General features: G+C 39.4%; 2 protein-coding genes across 6 annotated transcripts in view; one reads left to right on the forward strand and one right to left on the reverse strand.

Moving 5' to 3' along the window:
• The window catches only part of PIR (pirin), a 105,059-nt gene extending 90,505 nt beyond the window's left edge, over nt 1-14,554 (reverse strand). The window contains exons 1-3 of one of the 3 annotated variants that reach the window (XM_004063845.4): nt 14,351-14,554; nt 12,360-12,507; nt 3,957-4,049 (exon numbers count right to left, since the gene is read on the reverse strand). In XM_004063845.4, coding sequence (XP_004063893.1) covers nt 3,957-4,049; nt 12,360-12,455 — 189 coding nt within the window. In that variant the 5' untranslated portion in view covers nt 12,456-12,507; nt 14,351-14,554. Of the gene's footprint in view, nt 1-3,956; nt 4,050-12,359; nt 12,508-12,929 lie in introns of all 3 variants that reach the window. The other 2 variants (XM_004063844.4, XM_019019203.3) reach the window with 2 other exon arrangements.
• Nucleotides 14,555-21,954: 7,400 nt separating this feature from the next.
• The window catches only part of BMX (BMX non-receptor tyrosine kinase), a 55,713-nt gene continuing 50,389 nt past the window's right edge, over nt 21,955-27,278 (forward strand). For 2 of the 3 annotated variants that reach the window (XM_004063842.5, XM_063702988.1), the window contains exon 1: nt 21,958-22,121. In XM_004063842.5, the coding sequence (XP_004063890.1) occupies nt 22,119-22,121 (3 nt within the window). In that variant the 5' untranslated portion in view covers nt 21,958-22,118. Of the gene's footprint in view, nt 22,122-27,278 lie in introns of all 3 variants that reach the window. The other variant, XM_019019205.4, reaches the window with a different exon arrangement.

Below are 27,278 nucleotides of genomic sequence, written 5' to 3' on the forward strand. Positions count from 1 at the left end.
CAAAAGTATTTCACCTTTTACTACTCAGGCCTTTTGAAAAACAATCCTCCCCAGAAAACAAACTTCTGGTAGGAAAAACTGAATGCATTTCTCCTTTTGTGTTGTGACCACCAGCTGTGCCTCTTCCCTAGAGTACGCCTTCTCAATTTTCAGGCAAATTTTTAATAGAAAATATATAGCTATTCAAACCTAAGAGTTAAGTTTAAAAATGGCTTAGCCATTAACCCAGTAAAATTGGGTTCTCTCTCTTACTTATCTCATAGAATCGTATTTCTGATTTGGAAGATCTAGACCAGCATTTCTCAAATTTTAATGTGTATATCAATCATTTGATGATGTAGAAATGTAGATTCTGATCCAGAGCTCTGAAGTGGAGACTGAGGCTACAAACAATAACACTGCTGGTTCATGGGTCACACCTGAGATAATGAGAATTTTATAGAATAATATTTTCCACATTTCTTTGATCATGTATCACTACCAGTTAAAATAAATGTGAGTGTGCACTCAAAATATGTATATTAGTTACATTTTATACTCACGTGTTAGTAAAATTTCATTTTTATTAAAAAATAAATGGGAGCTCCAGCACATCACTATTTTGAGGACCTTGATCCTGATAACACATCAAGTATGTGACCATTCAGTACATGCTTATGTTGTTCCAGTGCATGCTTATATTAGTTATTCTATCTTTGCATAACTAATTGTTACAAAGTTCTTCCTTCTATTTTGTATCTATGCTTTGTATTCAAAAGTTTACCTCTGAAGGCATACAAAACAAGCCCAATCCCTCTTAACACTATTGCAATTCCTATCACTGAAAATGATCTGACTTCCTTAATATATGAAGAGCTTCTATAAAATAATAAAAAGAATACCAGCAACCCAGCAGGAAAAAAAAAAGCCAAGAATATTAAATATGTATGGTGAATGAATGTTTTAAAATGAAAAGAAAATCAATCTCGCTCAAATAAGAGAAATATAAATTAAAACTATCATAAAGCATTATTTTTCACTTGTAAAAATGGCAAAGGTAAGAGAAGTCGAATAAATACATTTATGTTGCTGATGTTGAGGGAAAACAGGAACCTTCAGAACACATCACTGTGGTAATATCAGTTGGTACAACCATCATGGCAGATGCTTAATGAGGCCATTAAAATTAGTTTTTTAAATAATATTTTTTAAATGCTTATAGTATAATACTAAGCTAACAAAAAGATGCAAAACATAGTGTACCAGAAAAAAAGTACTGAATGAAAATATATCAAAATAAAAACAATAGCTATTTCTGGATGGTGAGCTAACATCACAGGTGATTCTAAATTTGTTCTTTATCCTAGTCAGCATTTTCAAAATTTACAAGCCTGCATAATTTAGAAAATGCTCCAGGGAGGTGATGAGAGAGTACAAGTGAGGCTGGCTTTAAATTTCAGCCTTTTAAAGCTCACAATAAGATAATGGCTTACCACTTGAGTCTCTGGCTTACCTACACTCCTGAGGAAAACGGATACAGTTGATTCTCATCATTTTTATAGAAAAAATGTTCTATATAGTTGCCCTGATCACTGAATTAGAGAATACTAGACCATTGCTCCTAGGATAAATACAGGATTGTGTTCCTGCAAGCCTCTGGTCACAATATTTTGCTCAGTTGATCAATACATGACTTTGTTTTATGTTTATTTCTCTTTAAAGACACCTTATTTAACAAATATTGTTGATTAATTAACATTGAACTCTAGGCCAAGAGTGTTACAACTCATACCTGAATAAAGTTTATCTAAGATAGGTATTTTCTCCGTAAGGCACATTTCAGCCTTCTTACACTTAGGAACACTAGACAGCATTAGTGTATTGTGTGTGGGAGCCATTTTAAACAGTGAAATTACCCACACAAAGCACAAAAGTGTGGACAAGGTGGCACTAAATACACTGTGAAAGGTCACTTTCTTGTGAAACAAGAAAAAAAGAGCATCGCTTCATTCAACCTCAGCTGGGAATGTGTGCATTGGGCAGCTCAAATTTTTTGCCACTCTACACATGCCCACAAATTACCACAAAAGCACCACAGGTACTGATTTGGGGGTTACAAATGAATTTTAGCAAGTAAATGAACTGACAAATAATTACAGTTACAGTTTTAAAGAAAATTCTTAAAAGAGCCAAACACTAATATTCCACAGCTGCACTCCTTGAGGGAGTTGCTTAAAGCTGAGTACCTTATAATTTATAAAGCATTCCCCCCCCAGAAAGCATTTTCCATAATGGAAATGAAAGTAATATATTTAATCATTCATTTTATTTAATATATTCATTGTCTTCAACTTTTTATTATCCAATTAAATTCAGCCAGTAGTTACTGAGTATCTCCACATAGAGAACACAGAGAATGATCTCAGCTGAAGAAATTTATGATCCTCTTGGGTATGTGAGGGGAGGTTGAGGCAATCCCCAATTCTAATGCAAGACAGATAGAATACAATCAAGGTCATCAAAAAGGCATAATGTGCATGAGACTGGTAAAAATATAATGCGATGAGGACCAAATGAAGGAGAAAGTGCATCCTCTTGGGATTGTCTGCAAAATTTGATGGAGCTGGTGATATCCAAAAAGACCTTGAAGGATTAGTAAGGTGGTAAGTGGAGCTATGGGATGGAGCACACAAGAAGTAGCTCAAGCAGGAGCACAGAGTGGAGACATCTTCCAGGAACAGGGTCAGAATCCAGTATGAGTGTAGGGTAGGTGAAAGGAATGGCTTCCATTATTGCTGCAAAGCAAGCCACAGCGCCTTCAACGTGTTAGCAGAGAAGGGAACTGGAAGGCGAATGGCTAAATTAGGAAGGGAAAAGAGTCCAACTACCCTGATCCTACTTCCAGAAACTTCTTGGTTCATTATCCTTTTACACTGTGGTGGTGCCCTTTCCCAAACATCTTTAACCTCCTTAACTAGACTGCATATGAGGCAAGCAGGGATCATGCCTCACCCTTCTTTAGCCTCCCTCCCTCTGCCTCCTGCTCACACTTCCCAACACACAACACACCCTAACATACAAAAGATCACCCTACACCAATGCCTGCATATTGCCAGCCTTCAATAAATATTTACTCATTCATTAATTGGGTTTATAAACACACTGAGCCTTTAACAAGCCCTGGTCTTTTCCCTACTAATGCAGGTTGTTCTGGTGAGTAGATGGTTAAACATTGTAACTAGGAAGTAACGATCCCTGAGCTTCCACAGAATATATGTGTGTGGACAATGAGAATCTTTGAAAGTGCCACAATATTATGTTACACATTTTATTTCTGTATCTAACTAAAGCTGAATATTAAGTGTTCAGTAGAATCTCTAAATTTTGCAATTAAACTAGTAAATGTATATGTATGTCCTTAAAATCCTAATTTTTAGGCTATGTTATATTTGGGCCCCTTGATTCTATAATTCCTTAGAAGTTAGTATAAATACTCATGTAGTTCTTAGATTGTTTTTTGCAGTTTATAATATTACAGGAGGTTACACACATCTGAACATTCTTGGGTAGAAACAAGATAGAAACAGGTTTTTTTCTTTCTTTTTTTTTCTAAGACAAGGTCTCACTCTGTTGCCCAGACTGGAGGGTAGTGACATGATTAGAAACAGGTTTTCTATATAAAAAAGTATTTTAATCACAAATAGTTTATTCTATCCCCAATGAATTATTTTAATTACAAAAATATTTTAATAAGCCAACTTATTAACTGCACAAATAGGAATGTTTTTGGTGGCATAAATTCAAAGAATACTAAAAACAGTAAATATTTAAATTTGAGTATATCTTATGTAAAATAGCCTGCAATTTATAAATGAATTTTTAGCCTATTATTTATTGCTTTTAATATTGAATTTTCTATTAGAAGAAAGAGGTATGTTTCAAAATACACACTTCTGCAGTCAAATTATTGTACTTACTGTTTCAAAACCTCGATGTGGATGATCAGGAAATCCTCCTGGTCTACCTCCTTTAAATTCATCAAACAGTAAAAACGGATCCAGATTTTTTAACTGAAATAAAAATAAAATTTGCAGATTAGATATGTCTTTTAAGCCATACTACCAGGGGCTACATTTATGAACAGATCTAGCAAGCCTCACTGAAAACTACATAGCCAATGGGCAACTTTTTACAATGAAAATTGCTTTCAGGAAGAACTTCTTATACACACTGATATGGTTTGGCTCCGTGTCCCCACCCAAATCTCATCTTGTAGCTCCCATAATTCCCATGTGTTGTGGGAGCAACTCAGTGGGAGATGACTGAATCATGGGGACAGGTCTTTCCTGTGCTGTTCTTGTGATAGTGAATGGGTCTCACGAGATCTGATGGTTTTAAAAATGGGAGTTTCTCGGCACAAACTCTGTTTTTTTTTTGCCTGCTGCCATCCATGTAAGATGTGACTTGCTCCTCCTTGCCTTCCACCATGAATGTGAGGCCTCCCCAGCCACATGGAGCTGTTTGAGTCCAGTTAAACCTCTTTCTTTTGTAAATTGCCCAGTTTCAGGTATGTCCTTATCAGCAGCATGAAAATGGACTAATACACACACACACACAAGGATTTACGGATTGTGTTAGAGAGTTGTCATTTTATGAGAAGCGCAAAGAGTGGACAAACATTTCATAACCATCTAAGATATAAATAGTCAAGTACAAACAAGATGTATTCTGTATCCTAAACAGATTCATAATCTTACAGGGGAACAGACTAGAAAATCAATTATTACAACAAGATGATAAATGCTTTGGAGGAAGACAATTTTACACATATGAGAGTGGGAAGGGATCAAAGAAGGTCAGAAAACTCAGGAATATGGCACTTAATCTCTGTCTAGAAGTACATGGTTGAGTTAATCAAGTAGATGGGAGAAAAAGAGAAGGAAAGATATTCCAGGTAGAAAAGCAGAAAAACAGCTTGGCATGCTTGAAGAACTAAGGGAAACTTATCTGTTGGGGCAAAAGATGCATATGGAATTATGAGATACATGGGCAGACGATGGAGGACAAGTCCTAAATGAGTTTGGATTTTATCCTGAAGGTGATGGGAGTTTTCATCAGAGTTTGATATGATCAGATTTAGAAGGATCACTCTGTGGTAAAGGAAGACAGGAAACAAAGAATATTTAGAAGGTTATCTCGAATAGTCTGAGCAAAGGCAAAGGCCAGAACTAAGGCAATGGCAGTAGTGATGGAGAGTGGTTGAGTGACTGGGTAGATATTTATGAGACAAAAAGGAAGAGCATTAACTGACTCCCAAATTTTTAACTATGGTATCTGGGAAGATGGTAGGGCCATTCAGCACTTAAAGAACATAATAGAAGAAGCTGCCTTGAAATAGCTATGACGACTTCATTTTAGGTCATACCGAATTTGATATATCCATATAAATGTTATCTGTATAAATAGAACTATTAATATTAAGTGCACATTATATTATGCAAAGGCTAGCAGACAACTAAAGATCAATCTCAAGCTCAAATGAGAGGTAGAAACATATCTGGTTGTCATCAACATATGTTTGTGATTGTCTTGCTTATTCTTGACCATGTTATTTTATATAAATTTTAGGAAATTTATCAAATTCTATGAAGAAAAATTTTGAACATTTGATTGGAATTAGTTTTAATCTATCGATCAAACTGTGAAGAACTGATATTTATATAATATTTAGTTTTCCTCAATGTTTCCTCAATAGAACCATGGTTATCCCCATTTATTTAGGTCTTTAAACATATTTCAATAAGGATTTGCAATTCTCTCCATAAAGGTCTTACATATTTTTAAAAATTATTTTTCTAGCTAACTTGTATTTTTAATGGAATTCTACTGCAAACAGCATTTACACATTATATTCTGAACAGTTTGCTGCTGGAAATTAGAAATGCACTAGGCAATTTTTGAACCCTGCTAAGCTCTTATTAATTTTAATGATTCATCTGTAGCTTCTTTTGGGTTTTCTTTGTAGATGTTCATATCACCAGTGTATTTATCAGTAAACTTTTGCTTAATAGTTCACACACAAAAAAACTGTCTTGCATTGGATTAAAGCCGTGGCAGACTGCAATTTCTCTGGGTTTTTCTGGGCCTGGCTGGCCTTGACATGTCTTCTCACTCTAGGATTCAAGCTGAAACAGCAGCCACTATGGAGGGCATTATGTTCTCATAGCCAAGGGCAGGAGCAAAAAGCAAGTCAAGTCAACCATTCACAATCACATTAACACATCCCATTGGTCAAAGCATGTGACATGGCGAAGCCCAAAGTCAGGGAGGAGGGCACTTAATCGCTCCCTATGTGTCTCATGGGTAATGTACCTAAAAATGGATGCGGGTGTAAAATCCTATTATAGAGAAGGAATGAATATTTGGTAGTAACATTTCGACCAACATCCATTAGCAAATAAGAAGGGATTTTTTTTTCATTTTCAATCGTTATATTTTCTATTTCTTTTTCTTGTATTTTTACAAGCGAGTATCTCTACAACAGTCTTGAGTAGAAATGGTGGTGGTAGACATCCTTGTCTTCTCCCTGATTTTACATAGATTGCTTTATAAAGTTTTATTGGTAATCTGGTTGTTTAATGCAGGTGTTTTATAGATTCCCTTCATAAGGTTAAAGAGTTTCCCTTCTACTTCTAGTTTACAAAGTTGTTGTTTTTTAAACATGAATGGATGTTGAATTCTGTCGAATGTCTTGTCCACACCATTGAGACACTTATATGATTTTTTCTCCTTTAACCTCTTAATGTTAATAAAATACACAAATAGATTTTCTAACATTAAACCAAATTTGCTCTCCTCAGATAATCCAAACTTGGTCATGATATATTATCTTTTAATACATTGTTGTATTTGGTTGGTTAATTTTCTATGATTCTTGCAAACATTCTCATAAATGTGATGTAATTATTCTTTCACTGGCTGTCCTCGTCTGGTCCTGATAGCAAGGTAATGTCAGCTTCATGAAGTGATTTGAAGAGCACTTCCTTGGATTTTATCCCCTGGAGAGTTTGTGCATTATTAGAATTACTTACACCTTAAATATTTTGTAAAATTTGTCTATAAAATCTTCTGGTCCTGCTGTCTTTGTTATAAACTTTTAAAGTATTCATTTGATTACCATTATGGCTATGAAACTATTCAGATTTTCCATTTTTTCTTTCTTTCTTATTGTTTTATACTCTAAGAGTTTCAGCAACCTCTTGGCAGCTCAGCTAATTAATTTTAAGTTATTTATTTCAGGATGTCTACTCTGTCATATTACTAGAAATTAAAGTATGAAACTTTCTCAGTCTCCGGTTTTATCTTTCTTATTTTAACTTTCTATGAAAAAAACATGCACACACATATACATAACATATACATTATACATATATATATATATATATATATAAATTCAACAAGCTACTGCAAGTTTTTTAACCTAACCAATTCTCAATTTCTTCATTTGAAAATGTGGACTGCAACCCATATAAAGCTGGGGCACTTTGTAGCCTATCTCAACCTGGTGTTTCATCCAGTCCAATATTTAAAAGTAATTGAAAATAAATTCAAATTATTTATTGAATCCTCTCAAAAACACCAAAAGAGGCTTCAATTTAAAGATATGCTTAAAATCCCTCTTACCCCTCTCCATGTATATATCTGTCTCCCATGATTCCATTTTCTCTCACTCTAACTCTTCAAATCACTTCAAACCATCTGAAGACACCTCTTTCCTTTTCTCCTCTCCTCTCACCTTCTGTATTTACTCTTTTCTCTTTCACTAGTAAGTCTCTGCCCTTTCCAGTGAAAATCAACCAAGCAAATTTGTTTCCTTTCAGTCTTGTCATTCATTTTTCCACATCGGCTTATTAAAAGTCCAGGAACAGAACTGGGATTGGTAGGAGGAGAGGTTGAGAATTCTCATATCTTATTATACATTGCTTTCTCCTCACATGATAATATATACCTTGGAAGATTATAAGGATTGAAAACAATGAAGGTAGCACACCTGGTCCAGTGCCCAAAGCACTGTAGGTTCTACATAGATGGGTGGTATCTATTATACTGCACCAGTCCTATAAATATCACAGCCATCACTTCCCTAGGTACAAAACAAAGTGTTTGAAGCTCTAAGATAACTTTTAAATTCTGTGTTGTTGTGGTTCTATTAAAATATGGGTAAAGACAGCTGAAGGAACAGGCTCCTCAAGATTGACTCCAACACCTCAGGCTACCTTCTGGGTTTACTCGGCCTCTAGACTGGAACCTGGGGATAACAATGAGAAGGCAGAAGGAAACTGCAGCACATATCCTAGACTGAGATCTAGATACAGCCTTGAATGGACTTGAGCTGTGACTATATGGCCCACTTCCTTGACTCAATATCTAGAGACCTTGATAATGAAAAGCATCATCTACAGAGGCTAAATCAGTGAAGAACAAGATTAGTCAAGGCTATTTGATGATATTAAGGGATTTAAAAATTTTTTGTAAGTATGATAATGAGATTGTAGTGTTTTTTTTTTCAAGTTATCTTTTAGAGATACAAATTGAAATATTTATAAGTGAAATAAAATAATGGCTGGAATTCTCTTCAAAATACTTTGAGGGGAGAAATGGATGATAATATGGATGAAATAAGACTGCCATGAGTTGATCATTGTGGATGCAAGGAACATGGAGATTCGTCATACTATTTCTCTACTTTTCTATGATGATTGAAATTCTTCATTAACAAAATAAAAATAAGAGTGACCCATGGAGAATCACATTACACCGAGGAGTGTCTGGTAGCAGGAGTGGGCATAGAAGCAAGTGCAGATTAGTAGTGGATTTCCCTCCTGCTGGGAGCACAGAGGAACCACTCCCTAGCACCTATGCTACTCAGCCATTCAAATTCCAGTCTGGCTAGCCTGGCCCATGTATAACTGTATTGAAGGGTGTGGGCCAGCCCCACTCCATCTCTTCCTTGTTATTAAATCACAGAAAGGCTCAGTGAGAGCATTGTATATTCCTCTTCTATCTCCACATTTGCAGTCAAAGGAGTCAAAACACTTGCGGCTGTGAATATTGAGTGCTGTTGTAGACACTATGCTAAAATAGCTCTGGGTCCAAAGTTTATGAGATATTTCTTTAGAGACAGAAGCTTTGGTGCAGAGTTTGAAAAATAACCTCTTGGTCGGGCGCAGTGGCTCAGCCTGTAATCCCAGCACTTTGGGAGGCCGAGGTGGGCGGATCACCTGAGGTTGGGAGTTTGAGACCAGCCTGACCAACATGGAGAAACCCCGTCTCTACTAAAAATACAAAATTAGCCAGGCGTGGTGGCGCATGCCTGTAATCCCAGCGACTTGGGAGGCTGAGGCAGGAGAATCACTTGAACCAGGGAGGTGGAGGTTGCAGTGAGCCAAGATCATGCCATTGCACTCCAGCCTGGGCAACAACAGCGAAACTCCGTCTCAAAAAAAAAAAAGAAAAAGAAAAGAAAGAAAAAGAAAAAGAAAGAAAAGTAATCTCTTGATGTTAGACAGATGATTTCATTCTCTGCTGATGGGAGGGTTAGGGAGTCTACCTTTCTGGCAAGTTGGTAGTATGTAGAGTGCAAAAATAATATGGCAACAATCTAAATGGTCAAAAATTCATGAGTAAGAGAATAATGCAATGCTTATACATGGGATATGGCATAACTATTAAAATAATGTTTATGAAGAATTTATAATAACATGGGAAGTCCTTATGCTACCATTGTTAAATGAAAAAAAATTGGAACACAAAATTGTTTATATAATCCCATGATGTAAAATATACAATTATATGGAAACAAACAAACAAAAAGACCCTTTGTCTCAATAGTAATTAAACCAGGCTGATGGGATTAGGAATGATTCCTATCCATTTATTTTTCCTTAGGGTAGAGTCATACCTGGGGTACAGGAGCTCTGAATCAGTAAAATATGGGGATCTGTAAAGCATAAGTTATCAGCCATGGACTTTTACCTGGCACCACTGATAGAACTCAGAGGGGCTGTAAACTTGGACTGCTAAAAAATTATATCTCTATTGTCACTAACCTCTACTAATTTTTTTTCTGTTTTTTTTATTGTGGTAAAATATACATAACATAAAATTTAGCATTTTAACCATTTCAAGAGTACAGTTTTGTGGCATTAAATATATTTACATTGTGCAACCATTACTGTCATCTCCAGACTGAAATTTAACTTCTTCAATTATGAATGTAGTCAATGCACCACAGTAAATTACCACTACCTGTGACTTTGTCACCAATTGAAATCAAAGTTATTTTCATATCACATTACTGTTGTTAGTAGATATATCGAAATATTGTTCGTGCTCTTCACAGCTTTGAAATTCAGCAGTTACTATTAAACTGCCACCAAATCGTGTTATTTAATGTAAAATTACCAGATTATGAAATAGTTTTTAAAATTGTTCTTAACCATGTTTCAGTATACAAGTTTTCCTCGGTAATCCTATATATTTTATTTTAGTAATCCTATGTATTTTATTTTATGTATTTTAAAACATTGCTTTCAGAACAAATTGATAGGTTTCATCAAACTGCCAAAGGGATTCACAGGACAAAAACAATAAAGAAATTCTCAGCAGATGTGTTCCTGACAGATGGGCTAATTAAAGTGTTAGTTACCCTCAATATATAATAGTGGCTTAGTAACAGGTGTGTTTGGGGCCCCAAAATTCTTTCCAATTGTTCTATTGGTGATGTAGCCTAGTAGAATATGATACCACCTCCACCTGCATCTCCCCAACACTCCCTGTGCATTTAACCATTAGAATAATCTTGTTTGCAGGTATCCTTCAGAAAACACTGTTTGATGGGCCTCAAAAGACATTCAGGTGTAAACAGGAAGCTAATTGGAAAGAGAAATGGCCTGATGGGGCTGATGGAGAGTTGTGTTGACAGTTTTTCCTCTGCCTCAGTGGCCAATCAACATTACGCTAGGTGAAATAAGCCAGGCACAGAAAGACAATTACTGCATGATCTCACTCATATGCGAAATCTAAAAAAATCAAACTCACAGAAGCAAAGAGTAGAATGGTGGTTACCCCGGCTAGGGGATGGGAGGATATGGAAGGAGAGATGTTGGTCAAAGGATGCAAAATTTCAGTCAGGAGGAATGAGTTCGAGAGATTCATTGCACAAAATGGTGACTATAGTTAATAACAATGTATACTTGAAATTGGCTAAGAGAGACTTTAAGTGTTCTCATCACAAAAAAACAAGTATGTGAGGTAATGAATATGTTAATTAGCTTGATTTAGCCATCCCACAATATAGGCACCTATCAAAACATCATTTTGTACATCATAAATATATACAATTTTTATTTGTCAATTTAAAACATAACTAAAAAAATTGAACCCATCAAAAATGTAGATCAGCACTCATTGAGGAAGGCCAGGAGTTTTTTAAAACCCTATAAATACATTTCAAAGATTAAAAAGTTGAGAAAGTAACCCTTTTAAAGCTTAAGTTGAGCAACAAAGTAGCATGAAAATTATCAGAGTAGAGTTTAAGAGGGACAAACCAGTCTCACTTTTCAAAATGGAATCCATCTCTGTAATGTATTTCTTCTATTAGAAAATGTTTTGGGGATCTGATATGGTGCTAGGGGCTGTATTCCCTGTGCTATGACCACCATCTGATACCTTTCTGTGCATATAAGACTTATTTCCCCCACAAATCCCAAATTTCCCATATTCAAATGAAAACATTCTCTAAAGTTGAAAGACATCTACCTAATCTATAATCACCTTCTCTGAGAGCTAGACCCATCTACACGTGTCCCTCACCAGACGTCTACAGAGTTGGGTCCCAGCAGTCTCTCAGTGAATCTAAATCCTTGGCAACGGCAGATCGGCCAGCAGCGGAGGCCTGATCTATGCTGAACCAATCAGATTCTCTCTCCTGGGAATTTGGAATTGAGAATCAGAGTTACTCCCTGGTGCTTTGAAGTGTGGGCAAATAAACTTAGGGGCTGTGTGGTGGGCATGTTTGGCGATATGCATGCTGAAGCAGATAGCATGTCAGCCCAGGGTGGCACACCAGTGTGCAGAGAGAAGCAGAGACATTTCCTGAAGCTCAGCTGCACCTTCTGCCCAAGACCTCTGTATTCACATTACAGAAACCCCCTTTGGGCTGGGGCTGTTTTGCCCCCAATTGCAAACTTTAAAGTTTGCATTTATACACTCCACAGGCCAGCTCATGACTATCTTGGCCCCCTCTTCCCAAATCACCATCAACATCCCACCAGTCCCTTCTGAAAAGAAAACAAGGAGCGGCCACCCAACTAGCATACCTCAGGTCGGCCAATGCTTCTCCGGACCCTCGCTCCAACCCCTTCCGACTGCTCCCGGCTGAGCACTGAGAGAGTAACTTTCTTGGACGACCCCATATCGGAGTCTAAAAAGAGAGTGTTCTGATGCCGAGCTGTAGAGGATGGAGGGCTAAAGGAAGGACAACAAAAAAAGAAGTCATAAAGGAGGGAACATCCAAGGACTACAAAATAAATGATATTAAGATTAGATGTGCAAAATAGTAGCAGCTACAATTTGTTGATGTCTTACTATGTGCAGGGCCTGGGTTAGGTGATTTAAAACAACCATAATGATGGTGAACATGTATGCATACCTACTAGGTGCCCAGTACCCCACCAATTATTTACAACTATCTCATGTAATCCTACAGTCATCTTGTGCGAAGGTTAGCAATACAGTCATGTGCCTGCCACATAATGACATTCAGGTCAACATTACACAGTCAACAATATATAGACTGTATGTATGACAGTAGTCCCATAAGACTATAATGCCATATTTTTACTGTATCTTTTCTATGTTTAGGTATGTTTAGATGCACAAATACTCACCACGGTGTTGCAGTTGCCTCAGTATTCAGTACAGGAACATGCTGTATGGGTTTGTAGCCTAGGAACAATAGGCTATACCATATATCCTACTACACACCTAGGTTATACCAGCTAGGTTTGTCTAAGTGTACTCTAAGATGCTTGCACAACGACAAAATCACCTAACAATGCATTTTTCCGAACATATCCCCATCGTTAAGTGAAGCATGACTTTAGCAGCTCTGTTGCCCACTTACTAAAAATCTCCAATGAACACTTTGTCTTTCTTACTTCACTGAATTCTCTCGATCTTCCACCCCTTCCCCAGTGCCACTCATCTGTCAGCCTCACTGGTAGCACCCATGAGGTAGTTGCTACCAATGAGGCTGACAGATGGGGGCAGGTTTGTGTGGCGCCTTAGAGAAAATGGAGAAAAACAAAGAGGTCCCTAACTGTTACCAGAACATGCTGAAGATCTTGGCATTAAAAGAGATCTTCGAGGGTCATTGAATTCAAAGACCCATCTATTCCTGAAGTTCAGGGCCAACATTTTGGGCAAGAAATCTTTCAGCTTACTCATGAAGTCTCCTAGAGCATAGGCAAGTCATGGACCAGTTGTTCTTGGCAATGTATCTCATATTTCAGGACTTACCTATAGCCAGAGTTTGTTATTCGAAAGTCTTTTCCTCTTTGGGAGGTCTAGGTTCTAATGGACTATCCCAGAAGGAATATAATCTATCCCTTTTCCACTTCAAGTGTTTGCAGACAGTACCCCCAATCCCTTAAATCTTTTCTTCAAGTGAAATATACCCAATTCCTTCAAAGATTCCTACTGAAACGAAGAGAGGTGCTTTGGCAAAAAGCAGACTCTGGAACCAGACAGCCTAGGTTTGCATCTCAGCTTCACCACATATCAGCTGTGTGACCTGAGGTTCTCTGTGGCTCAGTTTTATCTGTAAAATGGAATGATAAGACCGCCTACCTCAAAGGGGTGCAGTTAGTGCTATGAGAATGTTAGCTGCTGTTATTCAGAAGGGCTCTACTCCACAATACCCTCCACTTAGTCAAGGCCTACCCTAAAATGTATCCTCCCTGAATAGTAATCAATAAATATTTATTGGGTGATGGGTTGCAAGGCGCAGAAACGAGCTTAATACTCAAAGCAGTACAGGCCGGTCATCACCTACATCGAAGCAACCAGAAAGCATCTTTATCCCCATCTAGATTATGTCTGGGTCCTTCCAGACTCCTACGACTAAATTGTATGCATGTGAACAACTGATGAGGTACTTAGATCTCAGTGCTTTGCAGAAAGAAAAGCCGTCTACCATTTTCACCAAATTTCGTAGTACAATTTAAGTATCTCTTGTTATCTCCCCTAGGAGTCTAAAGTGAGTTGGGGAAGGCAGGATTTTGCAAACTGACCGCCAGCATTCCCTCACCTAGTGGACCCCTGCAGGGGCCCCAGGTACTCACGCTGCGGTAGCGGCACCTGGAGCCTTAGCGGCGGGGGTGACGCGAAGAGCCGCCGGGAGCGAGTGCGGGGAGGGCAGGTTAGGAGAGTGTGGGTCCAGTCGCCTCACCGTGACTCAGCGCTTCGCGGCCGGCGGCCTAGAGGAGGCGGGAGGCGGGAGTCTACGGGTCTCGGAGGCCCTGGGGCTCCGCCCTCGGGAATGTCACTCCACTCTCGCTCCGCCCTACGCCTCTCCCAGGCCAGCTTGGCGGCCCTTTGGCCTCCCTGCCTCTCGTGGCGGGAAGAGATGCTCACTCGGGTAATTTAGGCGGCACTTGCTGTGCTCCGGGAGGAAATGTGTGGCCCGGGCAGGTGCTCTGATCGCCGCTCCGGTCGGTCTTGTGGGAAATCTGTTTTTAACTGTAGTCTCCCTGTCACCCAGCCGACGGAGCTTGGCGGCACGGATTCCAGTGCTGCCTCCACCGCTGGGAGGCACCACTTGGCATGACCTGGGACAGGTGGCTCAGCCTCTCTGTGCCTCTGGTTCCTCCTCTATAAAATGAGGATGGTGATTATAATAGTGCCAGCCTTATCGGGCTGAAATGAGAATTAAATGAGCCTGTCACATTCTAAGCACTACAGAATCGTTTGTTCCATAGATAAGCTGCCTGCTGTTTGTCAGTTAGAATTGCGAGAAAAGGAGTGCGGGAGTGGGGACGGGCAGCCATACGCCTTTATTCCTGCCTGAAGAAAAGGCACACTCTAGTGGGGAGATAATTGGTTAAGAGTTTGTATGGTGTTGGAACACAGTGGGCAGGCGTTGGAGAGTTTTCCCAGAAGAATGAGGAGCTGGCACAAGCCAGTGAGGGGATCTAGTTGATTACTAGGATTATTAACTAGTGGTACAGGCATAGCTGCAGTTTCTATTCTCTAAACACCAGAAGGCTCATTGCCTGGTTTTGAGAAAGGAAAGACAGTGGTGTCTCTAAAATAAGGTTGGAAAACTTTGTCTGTGAAGGACCAGATAGTAAATACTTTGACTTTGCAGGCCATGTACATTCTCCAGTTTGCCTTTGTAGCAAGAAAGCAGCCACAGATAACATGTAAATAAATGAATGTGGCTGTAGTTCAATAAAACTTTAATTATGAATACTGAAATATAAATTCATAAAATTCATACAATTTTGAGTTCATATAATTTTTACTTGTCATGAAATATTATCCTTCTTTTGATCTTAAATGTAAAACCACTTAAAATGTAAAAACCATTCTTAGCCCTCTGGCTATACAAAAATAGGTAGTGGGCTACCTACTCATTTTGGCTGCGGGCCTAGTATGCAGATCCCTGCTCTAAAAGAACAGGTTAGTAGAGGAACGAACACTTTTCTCTGGGCTTTTAAAATATCAGTGGGGCTTAAACCCGTCCTCATCACCTTACTTAGGCGGTTCAAGGCTAGCTGAGATAATACACATGAACATTAAAAGTGCTATGGAATAACAAAGTATTGTTTCTTATCGTCATTGTAACTAGTTCTGCAACTGTCTCCTCCACCTCTGCAGCTGTAATAGGTGTACTAGGAGTGAAGGTTTCTCCTCTTTGTCTCTCAGAAGCCAGTTACAGGTAAAAGCTAAGTCCAAGGGTGTACATGGTTAGAGCAATGCAGGAATTCCATTTACAGGCCCCTGCAGAAAAAAGAAAAGAAAAGAAAAAAGAACAAGTCTGAAAAGGTAGAAGACTCAAAATGAGGAGAAACAAAGGTGAGAGAGGGAAGAATTCTTACAAATGAACAAAGGGCGTATAATGTTTCACTGTAACAGGGTCCTGTTTTGAGATGAGAAATGTGACCCTGTATATTAAGCTTTGAGCACTTTTCACACTGCCATTGACATCCAGATCAAGATGTGGAGTAGGCGGCTAAATATATGAGTGTGTAGATGGACTGTTGATCACCTTTGGAATCTTGGGAAGCATAAAGAAAACTCATGCTGATATGACAATGAACAAAGCCTTCCCTAAATGATTCCAAATAACACCATTATAATCTTTAAAGACAACCACATTATTTAGGTACCTTGACTCTTTTCTTTTTTATTCACGAATTTCATTTTCCTCCTCTGTAAAACTTATTGAATTTCTTTTCAAAGATACATATTATAGAAGTACATGGGGCCAGGCGCGGTGGCTCACGCCTGTAATCCCAGCACTTTGGGAGGCCGAGGCAGGCAGATCATCTGAGGTCGGGAGTTCGAGACCAGCCTGACCAAAATGGAGAAACCCTGTCTCTACTAAAAGCGCAAAATTAGCCAGGCATGGGGGCGCATGCCTCTAATCCCAGCTACTCGGGAGACTGAGGCAGGAGAATTGCTTGAACCCAGGAGACGGAGGTTGCCGTGAGCCGAGGTCGTGCCATTGCACTCCAGCCTGGGCAACAAGAGTGAAACTCAGTCTCAAAAATTAAAAAAAAAAAAAAAAAGTACATGGACATCTTAAACACTTCATTATTTTTGTTTCTTTCTTCTTCAAGCCATCAACTCAAAAATTCTTTCTTATAGATTTTGTTAATTTGCCCTTCAGGGCAGTGTAGCTGCTATTCATTAGATGACAAATGTCTCTGAAATATTCCATATTATAAAGACTCAGACTCACTGAACCCAGGAAATCGATTGGCTCCAAGTCAAGGACTGATTATTTTATAAATGCTAGTTTATGAAGGCCATAAATACACTGAGTGGTTAAAGGCATCCAAAGATATCCAGAAAAGATGAGCACATGTGACTCCCATATCCACCCTCATGAGAGCATTCTGCACAGACACGGTCTGTTCCATCGACCAGTGCTCTGACCCAGAAGCTGACCCACATGTGATCAGCTGTTGCATGAAACTCATAATTGTGTTTTTCTCTATCTTTCCTTTGGGTTTTTGGCAGTGTCTCCGAAAAAAAAAATAGCTTATGACCCTTTCCTTTGAGCCACAGAACTTTCTAGAATCCATCACAAGCAAAATACTCTCAAGCCTGAAAGGCCAATTCATCTCTGAACCAGGAAACTGGAGAAATTTAGATGAATGATTCCCCTGATACTTATCTCAATTACCCTGATAACCTTTCTCAGTTTTCAGCTTTTGTAAAGTTTTGTCTTCTGGCTGAATGGAGGCCGCTTTCTAGATCACAGTATTGGAGTAAAAATTAAAAAATAATTTGAATAACTAACAACCTCTAGTTAATGTTATGTACATTAACTAGTGTTTATGGATTAAGTGTACTGATGTCCGCAACTTACTTTGAATGCACCAAAAAATAACAATAGCAGCAATAATAATAGGAATGACAACAAAGTGAATTAATGGATGAATAGAGATATGGATAAACGGATTGATATATGACAAAGCAAATACAGCAAAATGTCAATTGTAGAATCCAGATGGTGGTGTATTGGTGCTTTGACTTTTTTTAACTTTTCTATATTTTGAAATGTTTCATGATACAGTCTTAGGAAAAAAATAATTTGAGTCACAGTGGGAATCAGAACTAGAAGGATTCCAAAACGTTATACCCCTTTGTCTACTTTCTTTGCTTCCAACTCTAGCACCTTGTACACAGTAAATGAAGTGACTCTCCGTCGAATGGAGCTGTTAAACTAAATTCCAAGCTACAAGATCACTTCCAAAGCTGGCAGGATGCTTCCAGAGTATGAGTTGGTGATTTATTTCTGTGAAGGCCAGATAGTAAGTATTTGAGACTTTGTGAGCATACAATCTCTGTCTCAACTATTCAACTCTGCCGTTGTAGACTGAAAGCAGACATAGACAACACTTGACAGTTTGCCAAGTAGAGGATACCATCAATGCAAAGGCCGTGGGGCAGGAATAGTGGCTGTGTTCCAATAAATTTTATTCACAAAATCTCATGGGGCTCATAGTTCGCCAACTCCATGTAGACCACAAATACTTACCTCCGACTAGAAAAACAGGAGTAAGATTGACAAAATGCCAACAGTCTATGTAAAGGTTTCATGGGTGACAGGACAGGACATGGGTGATAACAAAAGGAAACAACAAACATTTCTGTGTCTACCTTCACCTCCTACTCGCCCATTTCCTTTCATTAAAAACAGGGCAGTTTGTTCCGGCACTGAGCCTGAGGTTTGATATGCAAGCACCCTTAGGAGAGGTGACATGTTAATCTTCAATTCTAGTAAGTGTGAATAATTCACATCTGATCCCAACTTACAAGCAGATTATTTTAGCACCAGAAGGAATACATGCAGGAGGTAATGGAGTGATGTCCCCAAAGAAGAGATACCCATGAGCAAAGTTCAAACTGCAGAGATAAGCTGTTGGAGCCCTTGTGGTCTCACCCTTTAGTGAGGAGAGACAAATAATAAAGGTAATAAATAATTAAATTATGTATTATGCTATAAGGTGATGAGTCCTGTAGAAGAAAGAAAACACAGAGCAGAGTAAGGGAGATTGGAGTGCTGGGTGGAGGGTGCGGCTGTGATATTAAACAGGGTGGTCTGCGTAGGGCTATTAGGAAGATGCCATTAGAAGCAGAACCTGGAAATGAGGAAACGAGCCAGTCAGATATCTGGGACAGTTTGCCAAGCAGAGGATACTGCCAATGCAATGGCCCTGGATCAGATGTTGCTCAGAATATTGGAGGAGTAGAAAAGATGCCAGTTTTAGGAGTGGTAAGATGAAGTAGAATAATCATGTGATGATGTTAGAGACAGTCCTAGGGGACCAGAACAGGGGGACAAGCGAAGAGTTCAGACTGGAGAAGTGCTAAGATGTGACTTACATTTAAAGAATCACTCTGGCCACTCAGTGGAGAATAGACTGCAGGGGCAAGAGTGGAAGAAGGAGAACAGTCAGGAGACTTAGTACAATATTCCCCCGGGGGTGGTGGCAACTCAGACCAGTAGGTGGCAGTAGAGGTATTGAAAAGTGGCCAAATGGGGTACATTCGAGGCTAGTGCTAACCTTATTTCATGAAGGATTGAACGTTTGGTGCAAGAGAAGGGTAAAAATTAAGGATGACTCCATATTCTTTAGCCAGAGCAACTGGAGGGGGAGAGTTCCCATTAGCTGAGAAGAAGAAGACTGTAGGAAAAACTAGTTTTGGGGGTGGGGGGTGGGTGTGAATCAGGAGGTCAGCTTTGGACAAGTTTTGACATATATATCAGATATCCCAAGTACAGATGGACAAGTTGACAGTCAAACATAAGTTTGGAATTCAGGGAAGAGGTCCTGGCTGTCATAGCATATAGATGGTGTTTAAAGCCATGAGTCAAGTGAATTTTCTAAAGTGAGAGGAAAATACAGGTCAGCCACAAGCCAGAAGGACTCTGATTATCTCATTTTCTTTCTTCCTCTCTCTCTCTCTCTCTCTCTCTCTCTCTGTCTCTCTCTCTCTCTCTCCCCTTCCCCCTTTCTCTCTCTCTCTCTGACAATGGATTCTACCAGGTTCTTTTTTATTTTAAAAATGTAAGCACAAGTAAACAGGCTTGTTCACATCATGAAGTCAAATTATCCCATGCCATGTCCCTTTAGCTGTGGCCTGCTAAAGGCTTGCATGAACAAGCTTAGGAGAAAATTCCTAAAATTCTAACTGAGTAAAGATGACAATGCAGAGTATAATTTGAGTAAATGAAGTCATATTATCGTAATAGCAGGTTGCCAAAAGTTAGGATGTAACTAAACTCATGGAAAATACAGAGCCAAAGAAACAGGAGAAGTGGCAGAGGAAGTGAATGAATAGAATAAAGTAAATAAATCTGTGACATTTTGCCTTAGAGGAAACCACTCCTCCCAGCTGCCCTTGGGTGTTTTATGCCCCAAGAAGGGATGGAAATCCCAAGAGATTGTGCCCAGGTGTTTCCACAGTTATACCAACTGTATTAGTCCATTTTCATACTGCTATGAAGAAATACTCAAGACTGGGTAATTTATAAAGGAAAAGAGGTTTAATGGACTCACAGTTCCATATGACTGGGGAGGCCTCACAATCATGGTGGAGGGTGAAAGAGGAACAAAGGCATGTCTTACCTGGTGGCAAGCAAGAGTGCGTGTGCAGGGGACCTGCCCTTTATAAAACCATCAGATCTGATGAGACTTATTCACTATCATGAGGACAGCACGGTAAAAACATCCACTCCCATGATTCAGTTACCTCCCACTAGGTCCCTCCCACAACATGTGGGGATTATGGGAACTACAATTCAAGATGAGATTTGGGTGAGGACACAGCCAAACCATATCACCAACTCCTCCTTCCCCTACCCTAAGTTTACTTTTCATTCTAGAATCGAACTTTTGCCATATTACCATATATAAGTTGTGAAGTAAATACAAGTCGCCATGTGGAAAAGGAAATTAACTAGCAGAGTGTAGAATTAATTTATTTGGCCAGGTTGTTGTGCCACTCTTGCTCTGCTTCACCCTTAATTTTTTGAATGACTACCTACTACATTCCTAAAGAATGGAGAGCTACTTGGAATCCATCAGTGACTTTAATTTGCTATTAGAATGTAAGTTACACTCTTTTGAATTCTTCTGAAGGACTCCTTTCCCTTCCCAAAATTCTAGTTTCCAAACCGAAATATTAAAAAATATTTCTGCAAGTTATTTTTCCCATACTCTACTGTAATTAAACCACTATTTGTGGTTCCCCCACACACACACACACATAAGCCCCTTGAAGATGTGGGCTGCCTCTCTTCTGTTTGCTCTTGTGTCTCCAACCCCTAACGGAATGCTCAGCACATGGCAGCTTCTCAAATAAGACTTGACTGAACGAATTAATAGAAATGATGCTAATTCCATGTACACTCAAAAGAATACCTCTTTGAAAGCCAGTAGCTTCACTCTCCTCTGCCAACCCAAGACTTCTTCACATCATAGATACTTACAAATAAGTTACAGTAAGCAACAATTTATAAGTAAACACAGTGTGTCAATGCATGCCAAAAGGATGATTACTTTTCTTGGCTATCCATAGCAGGACATAAAATATGTCCTTAGATTTATTACAGATGGCCAGCCAGTATGCACCAGAGAAAAAAGTGGAACGGGGGAAGCCAAAAGTTGTGAGTCTGTCATAATGATGTCAAGTGACACACTTTTTCATTGCAATCTAAGTGTACCATACCTTAGCAAAAACAATCTATTTTCCATTTCTGGATTTCTTAATAACTTAAGCTATATAAATAAGCTTCTTTTCCATCATATGAACTGTTCTTACATATTCTCTGGCCTTCCTTTGTCCAAATGTTGAGCTGAAGTTTTCATTGCATATTCTCTGTGCACTTTGCATTACCTAATGGTTTCCTGGCTCATGTGAGAGAAGTCAGCGTCAGCAGTCGGGTTTTGCCGAGATATTTTCTTGTCCTTTCCAGCATAGAGCTCTACAAACAAAGGCAGGGTTATCACATGTACCCGAGAGCTGCCTGGGAAAAGTGGGAGCTATAGTTATCAAAATTGGAAACTTTATGAAGTATGCTTTTGTCTCCGTTTTTGTTGCGTTCAATCAGATCAACAAGTGTTGGCTAAGTGTTGAGCGTGGTTTCCTGTGGGATTGTGTAAGGCTCTGTAGGACAATAAACGTGTTGGGGGCACTGAGTAATGTAGCCATTTCTGACCCGGCAGCCAGGAAAATGTGAAACAATTTGCTTCTGGAAACAGGACAGCCAGGGCTGTGTTGCTGCAAGAGCAGACCAACCACCGCGGCGGACCCAGGCAAGCACGGAACAAGCTGAGATGGTGCGTTTAAGTGGCAGGTGGCTACTCAGTGTCATATACTATGGGGAAAATAGGTTTGGTTCCCGGTGTTGTGGGGCCTGAAGTTACAAACTTTGGGAAGCTCACTTTAAGAAAAATACTACAACATTTTTAATATGAAATTGCTAGGGCTTTCTCTGGGACTTTAGATGGGACCAGGTAATTTGGAGGCCAACGGCTGAAACTGCTATAATTTCACTGTAAATTCACTCTTTGCTCAAAATCTCAGTTAGGGAAGCTCTCAGGCTGTTTATGTATCACCACCAGTTCTATCTAGCTTTGTGTGTATTCTCTGCTAATTTTCTCCATCCACTTCTTTAGGTACTGCCTTTCCATAGCCTTTCATATTGGCCTCATAACTGCTTCCAAAGAGACATAGAAATGTTCCTTATACCTTCTTTAACTGTGTTTTTATGATGTTACTTTAGCTACAAATATTTGCTCTTAGGTTCCTGAGGTCTCCCTAAATCAAGTGCTTTGTGTATTTTAGATGGAGATAGACAGGTGGGAGGGAGGTGAACCATGCAGTTGTGCTCATATCCATATAATTTTGAAAGATTTTGTGGGCCACAGTGATTTCATTGGATTTGAAAAGGAGTACAACTTTGTGGTCCATGTAAGTGCTTCTCAAGCTTTCCTGTGCACGTGGATCACCTGGGGATCTTGCTAAAATGAAGATTTGGCTGCGCGAGGTCTCGGGTGGGAACTGAGAGTCTGCATGTCTAATGATCGCCCAGATGATGCAAGTGCACGGACCACACTTTGAGTCACATCCAAGTATTTATTTGTAGGAAATATGGTGGCACAAATACACAGTCAATAAGGGGATGGTTCAACCTCATTTTATGGTAACTCGTCTCAGGATGGAAAGTCTGCAACAAACCTACTATGTATGGACTGGTGTTTGTTGACATGGCAATACATGAGGAGGTCTTCCTGCCTCCCATTTTCTCCTATACCCAGGAGCTGGGGACAGAGGGATGAGAAGTAAAATTTTATCATTAAGGATCATTATTATTTCATTGTCTTTAGTTTTTTAACTTTGTTATGGTCCTTTTTAAAACTTTGCCTATGGAGTGATCAGAAGGGACATAAGTTTTTAGAATATCTACTAGGGTGTTGGGCATTAGGCTGCCATTTTCTCTTGACTACTCGTAACCCTTCGAAGTGGTTATTGTTTCACTGCCTTTACAGATGGGGAAGCTGAGGTTTAGCTGGGTTAAGTAACATGACAGATTCCATAGAGACAGAGCAGGGATTCGAACCCAGCTCGGTGCTTTCACTTGCACTAACCGGCATCATGAAAGCAGTGTTACATGTTTAATTCAGCATGAGATGCTAGCTCATGGATTTATTACTTTTTGCTTTTCTCCTAAGGAAGGTGCCCAGAGAGAGTGCCCTAGGCAGAGGAGAGGGAGCAGAAAGAAAGAGGTTACTGAAAAGAAGAAAAGGCTTAGAAAAGCTCTATGGGGCACTGAAGATTAATCTCACACCTAAAGCAAAACTTAGCTCCAAAAAGACTAGCATTAAGATTCTTGCCTTCTTTGTGAGAAAATGATCTTCCCAAAGTGTCTGGTTTTTATACACTTATTTTGGATCAATTAAGGTATGATGCTCCAAGATGCTGAGAATTTGACTATCAATGTTAAAAGATTTCTGTCCATATCATGCCAAGATCAACTTTAACTTTCCCTCTCCTGCCTAACATCATGTGAAATAAGGATCTGTCAGGTTCTGTGAAGCCAGTATTTGTCTTTGGCCAGCATCCTAAGACTTTTTGAACCACTTTACTTGATTCTCAGTCAAACTTTTTGTTCTTGTTTAAACCTACCATCACATTTTGTTCAGTTATTTAGCACGAAGATAAGCGGGCCTGGCATTTGGACAAATATTTGAAGATCAAGTTTGTCACAGGGCCCTCCAGTTTCCCTTCCAGATCCCACCCCACTTGGAGCGTCTTCCCTTTCTTTCCCACCCTTCCTGCTCTACTGCCCTCCCACCACATGTATTATTTTAACATCTTGACACCTACCAAAATCTTTAGCTATATGGCATGTAAAGTAAGAGAGGATAACTAAACCAAGTCAAAGGGTAAGGAATTGCTATCCTTATCTCTGAATTTTAAAAGATAAATCTTTAAAGGCACCACCCTGAGCCAGTCAGGGAATACACTTCCTGGTTGAGGGAACTATCCAATGGCCACTTAACTAGATGACCCTGTCTCCCTTGGTATCCTGTTTCCTGCTCCCCTTCTGTACCACTGAGAATTTATTCCAACTTTTGAGGTTGTATGTTCTTACCTATTTTCAGAATGTGGTTTCAAATTTTGCTATTTAACACTGCCTTTCAGCAGGAGATTCCTATCGAAAGATTATAAGTAACATCTTTCTGATATTTCCAATAAAATGTCTCTTGCACTGGTCTGTTAAGACTCAGATTTATGGGTAGTTTCACCAAACTATGTCCCTTAGCAAAGCTGTAGTATGTTTGGCTGAACACACAGATATCTCCTACTCTGTTTACTGCCATCATGGAGTGGATGGTGTACAGGTATGACACCTGAAGCTGGCTCCCAGGGCCATGCCTCTTAGGTCACTGGTGAACAGTACTGGCTAAGTCACTTAGGCTGCTGGGGCTCAGTGTTACATCTGTAAAATGACTTCTAGGTTTCCTGTAAGATTTGACATCCTATGACTGCCTTCCTGTATTTAGGTTAGAGCAGTCTCTGGTTTAGGAGGGTCACACAGCAGGCATGTCCTTCTCTAGCATTAGTAGCGTGGTCACGAATATGGGATGTGGAGTTAGACTGCCGGGATTCAAATCTAGCTCCACCCACCAGCAGTGTGACCTGGGCACTTTATTTATCTATTGCAGCTCCATAAGCTATAAGCAGGGAATGATGTTACAACTTACTCTATAGGGTGAATGTGTCACAACCTATCCCATGGGCTGGGAGTATCACAAAATATCCCATAGGGTGGGGGTGTTCTGGCCTACCCCATAAGGTGGAGGTGTCATGACCTACCCCATAGAGCAGTTGTGACCAGTAAACTCTAAACAGCCTGGCACATAGTGAGCCCTCCTTAAGCATTGGCTAGGATCATTATCATAAAATCACTCTCATCCTTCAAAGTCTAATTTCAATGTGCTCCCTTCTAAAATACCTTACTTGGCTACCTTAAGAAAAAAACAACTTTTCCTTCCTTGGACCTTTCATAGCAAAGCGAATAGACTCTACTCTAGCACCTACATTTTTTTCCCCATCTCTTCTTTTTTAAAACATAGTTGGTACCCACAATGTGCCAAATACTTTCACCATAAGGTTTCTCATTTAAGTCCCGTAAAGTAAGAGAGTTGTTACCTATCTCATTTTACAGATCAGAAAACTGAAGGTTAGTGCAGGGAAGGGGCTTGGCCAGGGTGACACAGTTTACAAATGACAGTTCTGTAACCTCCTCCATGCCTTCCGAGTCTGCCACCCCACAGCAATCCTTCATATTAATTAGTTATGCAGCCCATCTCTCAAACTTGTTCATCGTCACTCAGGGCCACGGACAGCTGATCTTTATTTCTGGAACCAGTCACTCAATGTTGGACACACTGTAGGCTCAAAATCAAGCATGCCAAATAGAACTGCCGACTTGAACTTCTTACTCTCATGACATCATTTCCTTATAAATCCTAAAAAACTATAGTGATTACAAGTCATGTTAATTCAACACACACCTTTTATGTATGTAAGAGGTTAACGAATGGCTGCTGGCTTCCTTATAGGAAATACTATATTGATTTCTGCCAGGTTTTTGTGTCTCCTCTGTGCCTTAATCACTCTCTAGTTTCATCTGTTTATGGAAATAGGCAGCCTGGGCTATTTGGTAAGCAAATTGATAGGTCTATTCTATGTGGGTGGTAATATGAGAGTCCACCCAGATCCCACTAGCTCTTCTATGGAAATAGATTTCTTGTTAATACTGACTGGGTTTAGGATCTCATTTTACTATAAAAGGTTTTTTGTTTCACCTTCCCAACTGAATTTTCCCTAAATAAGCGTAAGAAGAGCAGGGTTTGCTAGTTGTTGGACAGGCATTTGACTTAACAGTAAGCCCTGTTTATTTATTGTCAAAATACGAGGGGGGAAGATATTGCATTTCTAAAAATTAATCATCAGCAACTATCCAACTATCCTTCTATATCAAGAGAGACCACAGAAATGTTTTCAAATTAGAATTTAGGCCATGTAGAGGAGAAAGGAGAAGTATAAGGAAGGGACAGAAGTAAATAGAAGGAGAAAGGCAATTCCAAGCCTGAGCAGAAACCGCATGGTTTATCTTAGAAGAAACTGATCTGGAAATGAAAAAAGCTTGAGTCATCAAGGTGGGGTCCTTCAAGACTGTTAGGAAGGCTCAGTAGCCCAGCTTAGGGAGTGGAGCTTTGAAGGACTGTTCCTCTTGAATGGGTACCTCAAAAACGTGTGGCTTCAGGTGTTTGTTACACGAGAACAACATATTACAGACTCAAGTGCACAGTATGTGAACCCATCTTTGAGAAAATAAGCATATGTACATAAATATTCGAAAAGAAAAACATCTAGAGATGTGCTGTGTTTTTCTTTTCCCTGTCTGTATCTCTTGGCTTTATAGAATAAACATGTATTGCATATGAATCTTAAAATGAAAGCAAAAAATGTATAAAGGGCAGGATTTTGAAATGAACAATTATGTTGAAATTTCACAAGTTATATTTCATCAGATGCAACAACGCTTGTAAACCCTTGGAGGTTTACTGGAGAAGGTGCTTGAGGGCTCAATACCTTCCTTTTTACTCAATGTTCTTCCTTTCAATACACAGAGGCAACTTTGTGAATTTGTCAGTGGTCTCTGTGACTCATCTTATTAATTTTTTATATAAAATTCCAAAAATTCTCACCTTTAGTGTGATGCACATAAAAGTTTTATTTTTCTTTTCTTTTTCTTTCTTTATTATTATTTTTTTTTAGAAGAGAGGGTCTCACTCTATCGCCCAGGCTGGAGTGCAGTGGCGTGATCCTCCTGCCTCAGCCTCCCTAGTAGCTGGGACTACAGGTGCATGCCACCATGTCTGCTAATTTGTCAAAAAAATTTTCTAGAGACAGGATCTCAC

The sequence above is a fragment of the Gorilla gorilla genome, chromosome X (genome assembly GCF_029281585.2).
Source record: "Gorilla gorilla gorilla isolate KB3781 chromosome X, NHGRI_mGorGor1-v2.1_pri, whole genome shotgun sequence".
In the NCBI taxonomy this organism is placed as follows: domain Eukaryota; kingdom Metazoa; phylum Chordata; class Mammalia; order Primates; family Hominidae; genus Gorilla; species Gorilla gorilla.